This window comes from Dermacentor variabilis, chromosome 2 (genome assembly GCF_050947875.1).
Source record: "Dermacentor variabilis isolate Ectoservices chromosome 2, ASM5094787v1, whole genome shotgun sequence".
NCBI classification, from domain to species: Eukaryota; Metazoa; Arthropoda; class Arachnida; order Ixodida; family Ixodidae; genus Dermacentor; species Dermacentor variabilis.
This window is the reverse complement of record NC_134569.1, coordinates 12,205,948-12,221,863: the sequence shown is the minus strand read 5'-3', so window position 1 is coordinate 12,221,863 and position 15,916 is coordinate 12,205,948. Positions and strand designations below refer to the sequence as shown.

The 15,916-nt window shown below is 47.8% G+C and overlaps 1 protein-coding gene across 4 annotated transcripts in view; it reads right to left on the bottom strand.

Annotated features, from left to right (window-relative positions):
- Positions 1–15,916, bottom strand: part of LOC142571356 (mitochondrial outer membrane protein SLC25A46-like) — a 61,114-nt gene that overhangs the window by 5,306 nt on the left and 39,892 nt on the right. The window contains exon 9 of one of the 4 annotated variants that reach the window (XM_075679633.1): positions 2,416–2,499. The exons of the other annotated variants lie outside the window; for them this stretch is intronic. Coding sequence (XP_075535748.1) covers positions 2,416–2,499 — 84 coding nt within the window. The remainder of the gene's footprint in view (positions 1–2,415; positions 2,500–15,916) is intronic. 4 annotated transcript variants of the gene reach the window in all.

Below are 15,916 nucleotides of genomic sequence, written 5' to 3'. Positions count from 1 at the left end.
CACCTCCGGTGTCCCGCAGGGATCAGTGCTGAGCTCTTTCCTCTTCAACCTGGCACTGGCAGGACTCACAGCAGCACTACCGGCTGACAGCCGCTACCCAGTCTGCTGCGCTATCTACGCAGATGATGTGGCGCTGTGGATACGAGGACCCAGGAGAGGCATCGCTGCCATCCGGGGCTCTCTACAGAGGGCATTAGAAGCGGTCATCTCCTTCCTAGGTGGCATTGGCCTCTCCGTGTCCCCGGCAAAGACAGAGGCACTACTTGTACACCCGCTAGCCTCCGCACGCCTCTACGTGAAACAGCTGCGCATTGCAAACACCACCGTCCCATGGAAGCGGCAGGTCACGTATTTAGGCCTAACCATTGATCATCGGCTCTCCTGGATTCCTGCTGTCAAGGCTGTCACCTCCAAAGTCCGAAGAGTCCAGGGGGCAGTGAGCAAGATGCAGCAGCGTGGTCGGGGCTGCACCGTCAAGTGGGCGCTGCGGATGAACCAAGCGGCAGCCACATCCATCCTGCTATATGCCCTGCCGCTGGTTCAACTATCTCCAGCCAGGAAGCAACAACTCGAGAGACTGCACAGGAGTGCAGTTAGGAGCATCCTAGGTCTCCCCAAGCACTCTCGAATTGCTGCCACACTGGCTGAGGCTGGCGAATGGCCACTGTCGCTGCACATGCTCCAACGTGCCCTTGGGCACATTGACCGTCTGCACCATGCTCCAGATGGTGGGGCTCTGCTCTGCCGACTGCGGAGCCAGCCACTATCTCGCATGGGGGGCCTCTGTCAGCTCTACGAGGAGCTGATTGTACAACGACCAGTGCCCATGGTCACACCTCCGCCACACGAGAAGTCTCCAGAGGTGCACCTATCCCTGAATGGAGCATCAAAGCGCCGGACGCCAGCAGCAGCACTACAACAGGCAGCTACTGGCAAACTCCTGGAAGAGCTGGACGACAGGCTGCTCGTGTACACGGATGGCTCCGTGCTCTCCAATGGCTCCGCAGCGGCGGCATGTACCATCCCATCTGAGGGCAGGAGCAGGCAGTGCCGACTTCCTTTTCGCACGAGCTCCACAGCAGCTGAGCTGGCGGGACTCCACCTGGCTGCAGACCTCCTGGCTGAGGACCCCCCGACAAAACCAGTGGCGGTGCTAAGTGACTCGCGACCGGCTCTCCAGGCACACTCCGATCACCATCGACACGGAGTCACTGAGACCCTCCTGAGCGCAAAAATCTTGGCCCTCTCTGCAGTGGGGGTAGCCATCTCCTTCCACTGGCTGCCTTCCCACGTAGGGATTGCTGGAAACGAGGAGGTGGATGTCCTTGCTAAGGCCGCCCACCACTCGACCATTCCACTCACCAGAGCAGTCGCAGCATCGGACTTCTCCAGGCAGAGACTCAAACAGCTGCTCACATCCAGCCATCCGGATAGCAGGGTAGCTACCAATCACGCCCCAAAACTCCTCCCTGAAAACGGCCTCTCGCGATGGGACCGTTCCACACTCCTTCGTCTGTGCATGGGCTCCGTGTGGACGGCAGCTAGGCTCCATGCCAAGGGACGCATCGCCTCGCCGGCCTGCAGAAGGTGCGGTGACGCCGAGACTCTCGAGCACCTACTCTGCACCTGTCCTGCATTAGCCCAGGAGCGCGCTCCAGTCACTGCCACCTACCGACGGTATGGACTCCCGGCTGCCTTAGAGACACACCTGCTCTTCCCGGCCCGCTACCACCTCCCAGCACTGGCAAGCCTGCTTGAATATGTGTACACAAACGGGCTCCTAGATCGCCAATAGACTTCGGCCTTGCACGGCCTCTGCCCGAGCGCCGGCCATCGCCCCTGGATGATGCTGACGTCTGCTGCCTGAAACCTACTCTCCCTTTCCCCCTCTATCCTCTCATCTTTCTTTCCCAGCCCCCATTCCCCATTACGCTGCGCCGTGCTCCCATATGGGCTGCAGAACTGAGCGTATTTTCCCTCTCCCAAATCACGAAGAAGAAGAAGAAGAACCATGGCTCACTCGTTCTTTAAAATGAGTGGCTCAAAAGATTCGGCCTGCTCCTGAGCGACCCATCTCTAAGATGAAGGCAAGGGAGTGGTTGCGACTCTTGCAAGGAAAGGCGGGAGGGCAGTTGCTTTCTCGCACCGCTAATAGATGGCGCGAAAGTCGCACCCAGCAGAAGACCTGGCTCTGACAGAACAGTTCGGCACAGCCCACTGAACGAGAGAACCGCCTTCCCCTCTCCAATAAAACCAACCATCACTTTTACTGAACAATGGCTCACTCGCTCTTTAAAAAGAGCGGCTCAAAGATCCCACTCGCTCCCGAGTGACCAATCTCTAATGCTCATGCATATGTCATAGAAAATTGCAACAAAAGCTTTACAGCCATCTCATGGAGAAGGAGAAACGTACCCGCCATGGTGGCGTAGTGGCTTTGGTGTTGCGTTGCTAAGCCCGAGGTTGGGGAATCGAATCCCGGCCACGGCGGCTGCATTTCTATGGGGGCAAAATGCAAAATCACCCGTGTTAAAGAAACCCAGGTGGTCATAATTAATAACCCGGAGTAATGATATCGTTACGCAAACGTGTAACACAAGCACTGGTACCAGAGGCGTCAGTACGAATTTTTGTAGCTACAGAAGAGGACAGGTCAAAGTGGGCCAGTATAGGTGACATGGCAAGAATGAGGGTGAGGTGAGCAAATGTGGCAGCTTGAGCTGCACCCCACATAAACAGCGCATCTTTCTTCAGAAGATCAGTAAGCGGTCCGGCAGTGGCTGCAGAATCTTTCACGAATTGTCAGAAGTAGGAGCATAGTCCTACAAAACTTCAGACAACTTTGACACTGAGGTACAGGAAAAGACGTGAGAGCACAAACCTTTTCCGGATCTGGTTGAATACCAGAAGCTTCGACAAGGTGGCCCAGCACTGTATAATCTGCCGGCAACCGATGTGGCACTTCTGTGAATCCAATTGGAGCCCAGCCTTGCGGAAGACTTGAAGAATAGCTGATAAGCGCTCTGGGTGTGTCTCAAATGTAGGGGAAAATACGAGAACATTGTCTAGGTAGGAAAGGTATGTTGACCATATGAACCTTTGAAGCAAAGAGTCCATTGTACATTCAAGTGTTGCTGCAGCGTTGTATAGGCCGAACGGCATAACTTTGAATTGATATAAGCCATCAGGGGGTGATGAATGCGGTCTTCTCTTGACCCTCTTCGTCCACAGAAATCTGCCAATAATGAGACTGATGAAAAGTAGTTGGCACCATAAAGACAATCGAGGGTGTCACTGCGCAGCAAGTGGTAGACGTCCTTTTGGTAACCTAATTTAGATGACTATCATCATCATCAGCCCGTTCTATGTCCACTGCAGGACGAAGGTGACTATAATCTACGCAAAAACGTCAGGTGCCATCTTCCTTTTTAACAAGCACAACAGGCGATGCTCAAGGGCTCGACGCGGGTTCAGCAATGCCTTTTTGCAAGCATCTTGTTCACTTCACCTTGAATAACCTTATGCTCTGATGTAGAAACTCAATATGGGACTAGCATCACCAGTATTTATGTGATGCTTAACAAGTCTGATCCAATTGTCGATCATTAAGGTCGAAGATGTCGCAGCAGGAAACCAAAAGGCGGCATAGAGCTGCTGCTTGTTCAGGCAACAGGTCTGCAGCAATCATGGGACTAAATGTCACGTCGAGGCAAATTGCATCCTGCGGACATGCTAAAGAATTGGAGCAGATGTTTACTGAAAAAGTTTTGACACGGTTATCTGCTATAGCGCACAGTTTGGCAACAATTTTTCTTGGGGCAGAACTTGCTTTGTCAGGCCAAAGTTGATGACGGGACGGCTTGTCTGGTTATCGGCAACGATTACGACAGTGGGGCACACTGATGTTGCGCATCAAAAGTACATAAGGAACAGGTGTGACAACATAATTACCTTCATGCACAGGGAAAGATGATCGCAAATTGATGGAAGTCAAAGCTTTAGGCAGCAGGTGGATGAACGTGGTCGTACTCAAGTTGTTTGAGAGTTCATCACGGACATGTGGGAGAAGAGGAAGTTCGAGGCAAAAGGAACCAGCAGAACAGTCAATCAGAGCAGAATGCGCCGTAAAAAAGTTTAGTCCGAGGATAAGGTCATGAGGGCAATTGGTCAACACTATAAAAAGAACTGGAACATGGCAAACGGCGATCCTTATACAGCCAGTACACATTCCAGTGACGGCAACAGTGCTGCCATCGGCGAAGCTTGCGGCTTATGTAGTACCAGGCATGAGAACCTTCTTCAATCAACAACGGACGTTAGCACTCATTATGAACACCTGGGGCGCAATCGTTTTTAGAAACGCGCATTCAGTTTCTGTTTGGTTTCGCTTCATGCGATTGGCATAGGCCAATAGCGTGAGGCGAAACTTGAACACAAACTGAATACGCGTTTCAAACAACTATCTCCGGTGGCGCCGCTGGGCTCCAGTATCAATCAACGCTGTCGAACGGACACCGTCGACGTGAACATCAAGTAAGTTCTCGTTAACTTGAAAGAGCATAGGTTAAGGCGTGTTGGTATTGCATAACTGAGGTTTTTTAGCGCATGAAAAGGGACGAAAGACAATGGCAAGACGCGGACACAGTGCAAGTTCTGGTTAGTTGGGCGCGTCAATGGAGTATTTCAACATGATGAAAATGTATGTAGTGTGGCCACACCCAGAAGCTGCATGGTATAGTTTTCCATCCGGGAAGGTCTATAAATGGTTGGCGATGAATACCAGTGTGCCTGGGGTGACACGGACAGAGGCACTGAGGTGATGGCAAGTGAGCGGGACGAGTGTCTTCTACAGGAACATCAGAGGTAGGACACATACGATATGGTGAACTGGAATAGGGTAGTGTGTCACCCGGCGGCAAAAACGTGCCTCTTTTTGCGATGACTGCCAGAGGTGCTGGAGCACGCCAGTCTACTGCAGTGCCACCTCTCGCTGCAGCTTGGAGTCATTACTGGCAAGAGGAAAAATAATGGTGCAACACAAGGCCTCCGGGATTGGCAGTCATGGTTGTCGCTGAGGTTATGCATGTACGTACGGAACTTGCTAATAGCTTATTACAATGCTCTACCAAATGAGCTACCGCGGCACCGTTTCCCCATCCACTTTGTCGGCTATTTATGTTTCCTGGTAGAACCCTGGGAGTGTTAGCCAGTGCCACCACTCACAGACCTTGGCGGCAGACATGGAACATCTTTTCTGCCGCAGGCGTCACGAGAACGTGATTTCTTCGGGTGAAGGCGACTGGTCAATAAACCCACACATGCCACCTGAAGGCATCAATGTTGCCGGATTCGAGACCCTTGTTATGCAATAAACGAGAAGGAAGGGGATTAACTGAGGGGCCTGCTGATTTTTTTATTAGTCATGTCATAAGAAGTCAACAAACACTGACACCAAGGACAACATAGGAGAAATTACTTGTGCTTAATAAATAAAAATAAAGAAACGATAAATTAATGGAAGTGAAAATGGATGAAAAAACAACTTGCCGCAGGTGGGGACCGAACCCACAACCTTCGCATGCGAAGGGCCCCTCGGTTAATCCCCTTCCTTCTTGTTGATAGCTTGTTGTGGTTTTTCCTGCCGCATTTGTACATTCTTTAGGTGTACGGGAAGCACTGAATTTCTAAATTATGTGTGTGTGTGTGCATTTGTTTGTTTGTTTGTTTTATTCAGTAAAACCTGGCAACCGCCTTTTTGGCTGATGCAACATGAAAGGAATCCCACGCAACCCACCAGGCACAGTGCAGGTGCTCCCTCCGGGCTTCTTATCGTCGTGTGTTTCGAAATACTAAAAACATGCGTGCTTGCCGAACGAAACGAGTAGACGAGTGCTTGTCTGTCTTCTGCAACCAAAACGCTGTGCACACGATCAGGAACACTTCAGTGGCAACGGAAACAGATCGGCTTTTCATCAGGAGTTCTCCACTCAGTAGGGTTGCGAAATCTGAGAGGACAATACAGGTTGTTGCGAGGCACAGCTATCGGCATCAGTCTGACGTCAGGTTGGCAGACAGGGCAGGCAGCAGTAAAAGCAAGGTTGGCAAATTCTAGCCACACAACTACCTGGATGAGGGAGATCACTGGTGCTGATAGGTCAGTGGCATGGTCAAGTGGACGTGGATGATCGGGGCTGGACTTGCAGCCTCAAGCTCGCGGCAAATGATGCGCATCACATTCTCATTGAAGGGGGGTGTAGTGGTAAGGTCGACAGAGGATGATGTCACAGCCGTGTTTGGGGGATGGGATAACTGTGAAATGACGCAGCAGCTTTTGGCCAGCTTGAAGCGGTGGCATTCCTTGACAATGATGTCAATTGTGGAAACACTGTTGTAGATTGACAAGTTGAAGCCGCTGTCTGCGATCCCTTTGAGGACGTGATCTACTTTGTCAACCACGGCCATTTTCTCGTTTACTTTCCCACATAAACGTTTGGTATATACGAGACATATGATTCAGTGGAATACTGCACTCTGATAGCAAGCTCTCTTCTTGCAGCCAGTTGGCTACCAGTCGGGTTTCCAAAAAGGTTGCGACGTTTGTCCTTGAATGCATCCCAGCTAGACAGCTTGTCCTCAGGAGTCCGGAACCAGACATGCGGTGTTCCAAGCCCAAGTAGAATATTACATTTCCGAGCATTATAGTAGGGTCCCAGAGGTTGTTCTGGCTAACACGCTCATACATGCTGAGCCAGTCCTCAACGCCAACATTAGCTTGTCCAGAGAATATGCCAGGGTCGCGGGGATTGATAAATGTGACGTAAGTTGTTGTTGGAGCCGCAGGTGTAGATGCAGACGAGGTGTCACTGGGAGCCATGGTGGAAAGATGGACGCTGCGGAGTTCCGTGGGGAAGGCGGGGAACGCCAACCTCCACCAAAATGTTACACGAACGATGGATTGAACACTAAAGACTATTTACAAATTGCATTTACAAAAACAACGGCAGCGCTGGCCAGTTCAGCTGACAGCTCGAGACTCGGAAGCAGTTCATCTTCTTTGTTACAGTGCCCGTGCGCATTGTCCAAAAGAAACATGCAATATGGATGTAGCAATATATAATCATAATCATATAATGGTTTTGGCACATAAAACCCCAGAATTTAACTTAATCAAGGGGAGACATTTCTGCAATTGCCTACCAGAATGCCTAAAGGCTTGCAGTAGCTACACCCACAAAAGAAAAAAAAAATCGGGCATCAGTTTCGTGGACTCCAAAAATGGCTTAGCAGACCCCCATTTGAGAACCACTGCACTACGGCATTGAGTAACCACAATCTTGTGTGCAGGGTGTTATTTTCATTACAACGCTGCCCTTCACTCCAGTGCACAAATCTACAGAGTTTAAGTGTCGTTGCTGATGTCTCACAAGAAAACGAGCAATGAAAATTTTGAAAAGTGGTTGTTAGTAAAGATAAATGTACGAAAGGCTGCAGAGGATACATTGAAAGACCCAGCTCAACCTACTTGTGCGATGTTAAAGGGGTCCTGAATCACCCCTCCGGCTTCATGAAAAAAACGCAGTCCGTGGATACCATACGCTGCTGTGAACATCTCAGCCAAATTTTGCAATTGTGTGGAGTGTGGAGCTCACAAGCAGAGCACGAAGTCACCTTTTTTCAAATGCTCTCTTTTCAACAGAAGCGTGCTCCTCACTTTTTTCTGGGCACTTTATTTCGTAATATAGCAGATTCCCATACACGGCTGCTATTGGCCAATAGCTGACATCAATCAAGCAGGGTGTTTGGATTAGTGCGCTTTTTCCTACTGTTATGTGGTCTTTACAGACGCAGATTAATAAGCAAGCTGAATTAAGCAAAAAACTGCTTTTGAATTTCATTAATAGTTGCATACTTCTGGAAGAATGAATGAATGAATGAATGAATGAATGAATGAATGAATGAATGAATGAATGAATATTTGATGTTTGATGGCGCAAGGGCTAGGTGTGGCCAAAGAGCATCATGCTAGGCTTCCGGCAGAAGCCAACTATTGTCTGCTCACGCTTGGCCGCGGTAGCCCACGTAGGAAGTAAACTTTAGCCACCCTGCTTATCGGTGTCGTAGCTGTCAGGTCTTGTTAATTTCGACTAGTTTTGAACACTCAACTAGCCTCGAACCAGGTACTGATAGTACTTCAAAATGCGCAAGTTATATGTGGCTACTATCAGTCGGTCAAGCTGGTGCAGAACAAAGCCGGTCTGTACCAAGTAGCATGACCAGACTGGAGCCTATGAGCATGAGCATGCGCTCAAGCCCTGTTGTGCGCAAAGAAAACACTGCACACATGCACTACAGTTGCGTGTAGCTGCGACAAGTCCACTGACTGAGTGCACTGCAGCTTGCCAAGGACAACCACATTTGGCACGTCATAGGTGCCAAAACTGGTAGTAGTGTCATCTACGTGAGCATTCAAAGTCAAATGAACGGTGACGTTCAGTAGGCAGAGCATTGTGGGCACACCCAACTCCGCCGTAGTCTTCGCAGTGTAAGTCATTGAAGAAAAAGCAGCAGCACTGCATAGGGGACGTTTGCCAGTAACTCCACTTCTGCTGAACGGTCCGAGCCATATATCACCAGATAGAAGGCGTCCCGATGGGCAGTCCTGTTCCTGTAATCGTGGCTGATTTGTTAATGCAACATGTGGAAACAGCTGTGATGATGTTTTTGCCCTTCCCTGTCAAAATGTACTGTCGCTATGCAGATGGCGCTTTTGTCATTGTCGAAAAGAATAACCTGCATGCCATGCATGAGGCACTTAATGCCATCCATCATGCCATTCAATTTACATGTCAGACGGAAAATAATGGCAGTCTAGCCTTTCTAGATGTACTGGTACGTCGGAGCAAAGGAGGTTCAGTGGAGACAACCATATATCACAAATCTTGCGATAGCGGAAGTATGCCGAGTTTTGACTCTCACCATCCTACATAACACAAACATGCCGTGGTACATACGCTCCTGTCTCATTGCGATGCACTGTCGTCAATGCAAACATTGAGGGAGCAAGAATTAACTAATGTTGCCACTCTTTTGCATAAACAAAGTTACCTTCAGCAATTCGTCAACGATACGCGACGCCGCATGCAGAGACCTCGCGAGAGCAAGGCCGAAAGACCGGCTTCCTTTGTGTGCATTCCGTATGTCCGCAGTGTATCAGACACAGTGCGCAGGGCTTTATCGCCTTTGGGTGTTTGAACTGTGTTCAAACCCTCGTACACATTGGCAAACATGTTCCCGACGCCAAAGGACCGCACAGCTCCGGACGAACAAAGTGGTGTTGTCTACAAGGTTGACTGCTCGGACTGTGGTGCCAGCTAAATTGGCGAGACGGGGCGGCGACATTGCACTCGACTCAAGGAACACTTAAGGGATGCTACGAAAGCCACCCATGCCACACGTGCAAAGACGGAACTGGTGGATCATTGTTTAACAAAAGGACACATGTTCGATTTTGATAATGTAGCCACGTTAGCACGGGAACACCGATGGGGCCCAAGAAAATTTGTGGAATCATGGTTTATTCGTCACAATCAATCTGCATGCAATTCTAACTGTGGCTCCCTGCCAGATGTTTACAGAAGTATCATACATAAATAGGATGTATTTCCTCATTTGTTGCCATTTACGTACTGACGATGCCACTCGCATAGGTAGCAAAACGTCTATGTTTCTGTTATATTTTATTGTTGAGTAAGGCCACTGATAACAACACATTGAAGTATGAGTTCCCCTGGCTCTTGGAATATTTTTTCACACAAGATAAATTGAAACTAGACTCTGGGATATTGAGTACTTATTCATGTAAGATACAAAAAGATACAAGCGTTACATTGCTATGTGGCATTACACTCAACGTCCATTTTTTTGGACTCCCTTGGAGGCGCGAAAACGTCCCAAAGATCAAGCAGTCCAAAAAAATGAAGGAATGTATTTTACTGCCCCCAAGGGCTCAAATCGTAACAGGCATGTCCAAAATAGTTCTGAAGGCCTGCCAGTACAATTATTAGGCGTATCAGCGCTCGTACTGTGACAGGAGAGGGCGGGTGCATGCGTGTATAATTAAGGAATACATACTGTGTCCTGTGACTATTGCCTCTTTCCACTCTTGGTATGTGTTGTATCTCCAGCTGGCACATGCGGGGCAGCCTTCAGTCCAAGTTAGCATAACAACGTCAGCCAAACGAAAGTTGCTTTATTCAATTAGTGGGAGTAATATATATAACCAAGGGTCACCTGTGGCACCTTCCACTATTATGTAACATAACTACAACATCCCCCCATCTAGAAATAAGCCGTGATTGATGAGTCAATTAAGTTACAAAATGACCATAACAATTTCATTTGATAATCTGCTGACCACGCAGGTGGACTTTTGTCTCGTGTTGAACGGTGCAGAGCTGCTGGCGGTTCGCTTCTTGTTGGTGATGTCTGAACTGTGCTGTTCTCTGTTCTTGACGGTCCTGTTATCTGTGGTGGCTCCGAGAAGCCTTGTGTATTGCAAAACTGAAAGCTTGCGATGGCAGCAGGAAGAGACTGCATATCATGCGCCACAGGATACGGCACTAACTGTTCACGATTCCACGTGTGGACATCTTCCAGTTTGTAGGTGTCTTGGTGCCGCTGCCTAACTATAGTCAAGGGTTGTGAATATCTTACAGCGCCTTTGGGAATATGCCCTGGTAACCTGACCCGTACATGCTGGCCCAGTCAAAGTACCGCACGTTTGGCGACTCGCCACCTATCCGTGTAACTGCTTGCTTGCCTGCTGACGTTCGGGCACTCCACAACACAGCCTTTGCAGCTCCATGTCTGGCCTCTGGAAGGACCGAGCACCAGGAGCTATGACGGCCAAATCCAGCTTCATTCTTGGATGACGACCATGCAGCAGCACAGCAAGTTTTTCACCTGCTGTCGCATGTGGGGTGCCCCAGTATACACCAAGGTACTCCGGGATGACATCCCTTAACCCTTTGAGACACTGTCTACAATATTGTGCACAGTAGCACAGTGCATCAATAGCAAGAGCACAGATGAAAGCAATGGTATTTAAAATGTGTTTCACACATTTTGAAACACTTATTATCGGAACTGTGCTGCAATTTTGAATAATGTGCAGAATGTTTTAGCAAAATGAGTGGGAAGGTAGATGGTTGAGTGTTTTTACTCTGTGTCAGTACGTTGTATGTAGCGCGTTCACTTCTTTCATTGTTTTGCACAATGTCATGCACCAGCCATAATTTTCAAGTGGCTGGATAAGTGCTTTTCAAGCTCTTAAAAACACATGATAGTGTATGTTCTCATATTTGATGTTCTTGTAACAAGTTTTCGCATGGAGTCGAAATTTTGTAAACTTGACAGAACTCGCCAAACATTTAAAAATTCTTCATCTTTTCTGTAGCTGTACATTTTCTATGATTCAGAAGATGCGAGAGATGTGAAAGCAAGTTTTCAATCAACGGGATAAAGTGGCGTCTGAAAGGGTTAAGGACCACCTTTCCTGCAAGCACACTTGGATGCAATCTTTTAGCACCCGGTTAAATTGTTCAATCTGTCCATTGGCTTGGGGATGGTAGACGACCGAAAAGGCATGTTGATGCCTCTGTCTTGTAGGTGTCGTTTAAACTCAGCTGATGTGAATTGAGGCCCAAGGTCACTCACAAGTTCTTCCGGGTAGCCTTCCCTGCTGAATACACCGCACAAAAGTGATACAATGTTGAAGGACGTGACGCTAGCAATGAAACAGACTTCTGGCCATTTACTAAAGCAGCCAATTAGCGTGATTGCAAAATGTGCAACTGCAGGTGCATGAGCGAATGGCTCGACTATATCAATGCCCATTTTCTTCCACGGCCCTGGAAGGAATTCTACCGGCTGTAAGGGGGGCACTAATCAGCAAGACTGAATCAGCTGTTCTACTTGTCTATCCATTCCTGGACACGAGTACTTCCGCCGCAATTGTTTTTTCATCCGTAAAATACCGAGGTGCGACTTGCAGGCTGCTTCCAGGAGGCGTCCTGTTAACGCTACGGGAACAACAAATCGCTCACAACGTAGAAGAAGCCCTTCTGCGACAAACAGCCCCTGTCGAATATTATGAAAAGAGACTGCACCAGGAGGCAGATCCCTACATGACGGCCATGATGTCATGATCCACTGGATGATGTCCTGCAGCATCGGATCCTGCGAAGTGTCAGCAATGAATTCTTCACGAGTTATGCATTACGAAACGATGCGTATTACGTCGTCAGACCCTTCTGGCTCCAGGTTTGCCGCGTATGTAACTTGAGGTAGTCTTGACAGTGCATCAGTCACAATTATTTCAGTGGCCTTCTTAAATTCTGTTGTGTAGATATAATCAAGCAGCCGCTCATGCCATGTTGCAATTCTTAAGGGTTTGCAATCCAATCTCTTAGTGGTCAAAAGTCACCAGGGCCTGGTGGTCTCTGCGCAAGTAAATGGATGGCTCCATAAGTACACACGCCAATGTTCGCAAGCCCATACACATGCTAAAGCTTCAAGATTGCCAGTCGAGTACTTCTTTCCCGTTTCTGTCAGTCTGCTGGAAGCGAAGGCAACAGAAAACAAGTTTTGACCATGCCACTGCTGTAGTACTGCTCAGAAACCGATTGCGGAGGCACCAGTTGTAACGATTGTCTCCAGGGCAGGATCAAACAGCTACAAGCACCTGCCCGATAAGAAATGCTGCACTTCGTCAAAACAACTTTGACGTTTTTAATCCCACTTGAACTTCGAGTTCTTTCACAGCAACTCATGGAGGGGCTCGATCAACTCGGCGTATCATGAAATGAACTTAGCGCAGTAGACCGTCATTCTAATGAAGGAGCGTAACGTGGCCTTGTCCTTCGGCGCAGATGCATTCTCCATTTCATCAATGTTGCTTTGCAATGGCCACACACCTTTATCACTCACGATATGGCTGAGGAATGAAAGTTCAGTCACACTGAACATACACTTGCAAATTCCCTTCAGCCTGTTCCTGCAAAACTTCCTGGAGGTTTTCTTTATGTTCGTCAGGCTGATTACCAAGAACGATTATGTCATCAATGTAGCAGAAGGTGTTTCTGCAAGTTTGCAAAATAGTAGTAATCATTTTTTGGAAAGCCGACGGTGCTGAAGTGAGACTGAAACAAACACATTTGAATCGGTACAGTTCTTGGTATGCAATAAACGCTGTTAAATCTCTGCTTTTTTGGCACCAGGCAACTTGGTGATAGGCTGCAGCTAAATCCAGTCTCAAAAAGTACCTTGTGCCATGCAGCTTATTGAGGAGATCTTCTGTGTGAGGCAGCAGGAACTTCTCAACAACAATCACCTTATTAGGTTCCCATAATCAACGCATAAGTGTATTAAGCCGCCTTTCGCACAACAACAAACAGCAACACCCACTTAAAGTTATTGATCTATTCAATAGTACTTTTGCATTCAAGACGCTTCAGTTCCTCAGATACCTGGTCCCTCACAGACAATGGCAATCGTCGCAATTCCACAACAACCGGAGGTATGCCTTCACGAACTCAGACCACACAAATGAGGTTTTTAGCTAGACCCAGCTTCCCATTGAACAAATGTGCAAAATCAGTGTAAAACGTCAATTTGCAGATGCAGGGCAATGATGCCGTCCAGCCCCAGGATGTCTGTTCCTTCAGGTACGACATGAAAGTGCACGTCTGCTTGGTGGTCGCAGAAAACCACCGGAGCGACGAAACGTCCCTGTATGCTGATGCGGTTGTGTAAAAAAATTGGAGAGTAGCCGAAGATGACTGCAATGGCGTAGACAGCTTGAGCTTCTTGTGTAGTTGCAGACAGAATTGAAACTGCAGAACTAGCGCCCACCAGGAGTGAAATGGTTATAGCGTGTGCTTGCATGTTGATGTGTACTCCTGTTCTATGCCGTAGGCCAAGGTGGACAACTGTCACAACTTGAATTCCCTCTTCGTCCGTGACTTCTCGAATAGCCAACGGTTGCCTGTCCTCTAATTTAGTTCTGCACATATACTCGAAATGATCGAGTTTACCACACTTGTTGCACGTCCTCGTTTTGGCTCTGCACACTGAAGAACTTGCTATGTGCCTCGAAGAGCCGCAGCGAAAACAAACTCTAAAGGAGGGTGGTGGCTGGTGTGGCACCACTCTAAAGGCTGCCAAACGTTCCAGTGTCGTAGCTGATGATGCATGGCGGTCTATTGCATGCACATCCATACTTTTAAGTTACAATGAGTATTGTGCCATTGCCTCAATGGTTCTGGCAATGTTGAGTGCACATTGCAACGTCAGAGTAGAGCCCTCTAGCAGTGGTCACTCCTGCAGCTGGCAGTGGGTCATCTTTTCCACGAGTTGATCTCGAATCAATTCGTCTACCTGCGTACCGAAGTCACATGTAACAGACAACTCACGAAGGCTTGTGAAGAATGAATCTGCCGATTCCCCCAGCAGCTGAGCTCACTGGCAGAACCATTGTGGCTTGATGACGACATTGGTTGTAGCAACAAAGTAAGCCTCAAGCTTTGCCATGACGAAGTCAAAGTCATCCAGTCTGCTCATGACCGTGTATTGCTCTTTTCTTGTCGAAACCAACACCTCTGCTTCCGGCCACGCATAGAAAATATGCTGCCCTTACACGCCCAAACAGTACAAGAGCGCTTTGCGGCGAGCGGTTGGGTGGGCATTGTTCTGTGAGGCCAGCAGATAATTTTCAAGGAGCCTATGCCACTGATTCCACGGGATGGCTGGCTTTCCTGCCACTGGTAGGAATTTTGCTGGCTGAAGTAGGCTCATCTTTTTGGTTTTTTATTTATTTTTAATTCAGTGTTCTCTGGCTGACCTTGAGACTGAGGTTGCCATGATGGCGCCACGCTCGCTTAGATCCGCATCAATAGATACTAAATGCTTAGCATACCTGCCACTAGTTTGCTCTATACTGGATTATGGAACAGTATATTTGTTTCCCTTCCGTAAACAGTGTAGAGCAAAATTGGAGAGCGTACAAAGGAAAGCAATTAGATTAGTTTTTTTATTAAGTATCGCAGTCTTGACTCCCCCACAGAACTATTAAGGCAAGCTGAACTTCCCGCTATACAAAATCGAGCTCGACTACTTCGTCTTAAGTTTCTTTTCCTTCTTAATGGCAGTATAAAAATCAATGCGAGTGACTACTTACTACGGACAGATAAACGTAGTTCTCAAAACACACGAAGCACTTAACAGAATACAGATTTCACGACGACCATATTCAGGTACTCCTTTCTTCCACATGCAATCCGTGAATGGAACATGTTACCTAATGACGTTATCACCTGCACATCACTCGAAACTTTTATTGCCAAGTTATCAAACAATGCTCTGTAGCTGTGATCTGCACATAGGTGAACTGCATCGTACAATGGCATTCTGATTCACTTCTCAGTGTCTTGTATTCTGCCCTGATATAAATACCTGCTGAATCTTGTCTCTAGCACATTGCACATCCAATATATTTACATTTTCTTTCTTTGTTCTTCTGTGTGCTAAACCTTTCAACATGGCGTTTACTACTATTTTTCCCCGCTCCTTTTATAGAATTTGTATAATGAATATAGAGTGCACATGTACTGCCTTGCTCACCCAAACTTATCTATGTCCACGCCTACTTGATCTGTGTCTTCTTGAATATGTTATGTATCCTGCCCCCTTCCTGCAAAAGCCTCAAATGTGAGGATAGCAGTATGTTCAAATAAATAAAATAAAATAAATAAGTAGCCTTCTGTGTAGCGAAATAAACCACCAGTTGGAAGTTAGCGCTTACTCTGTTTTCCGTTCCTTTTCATTACCCCTTCCACCTTCCTTTTTGCTCTTTCTGAGC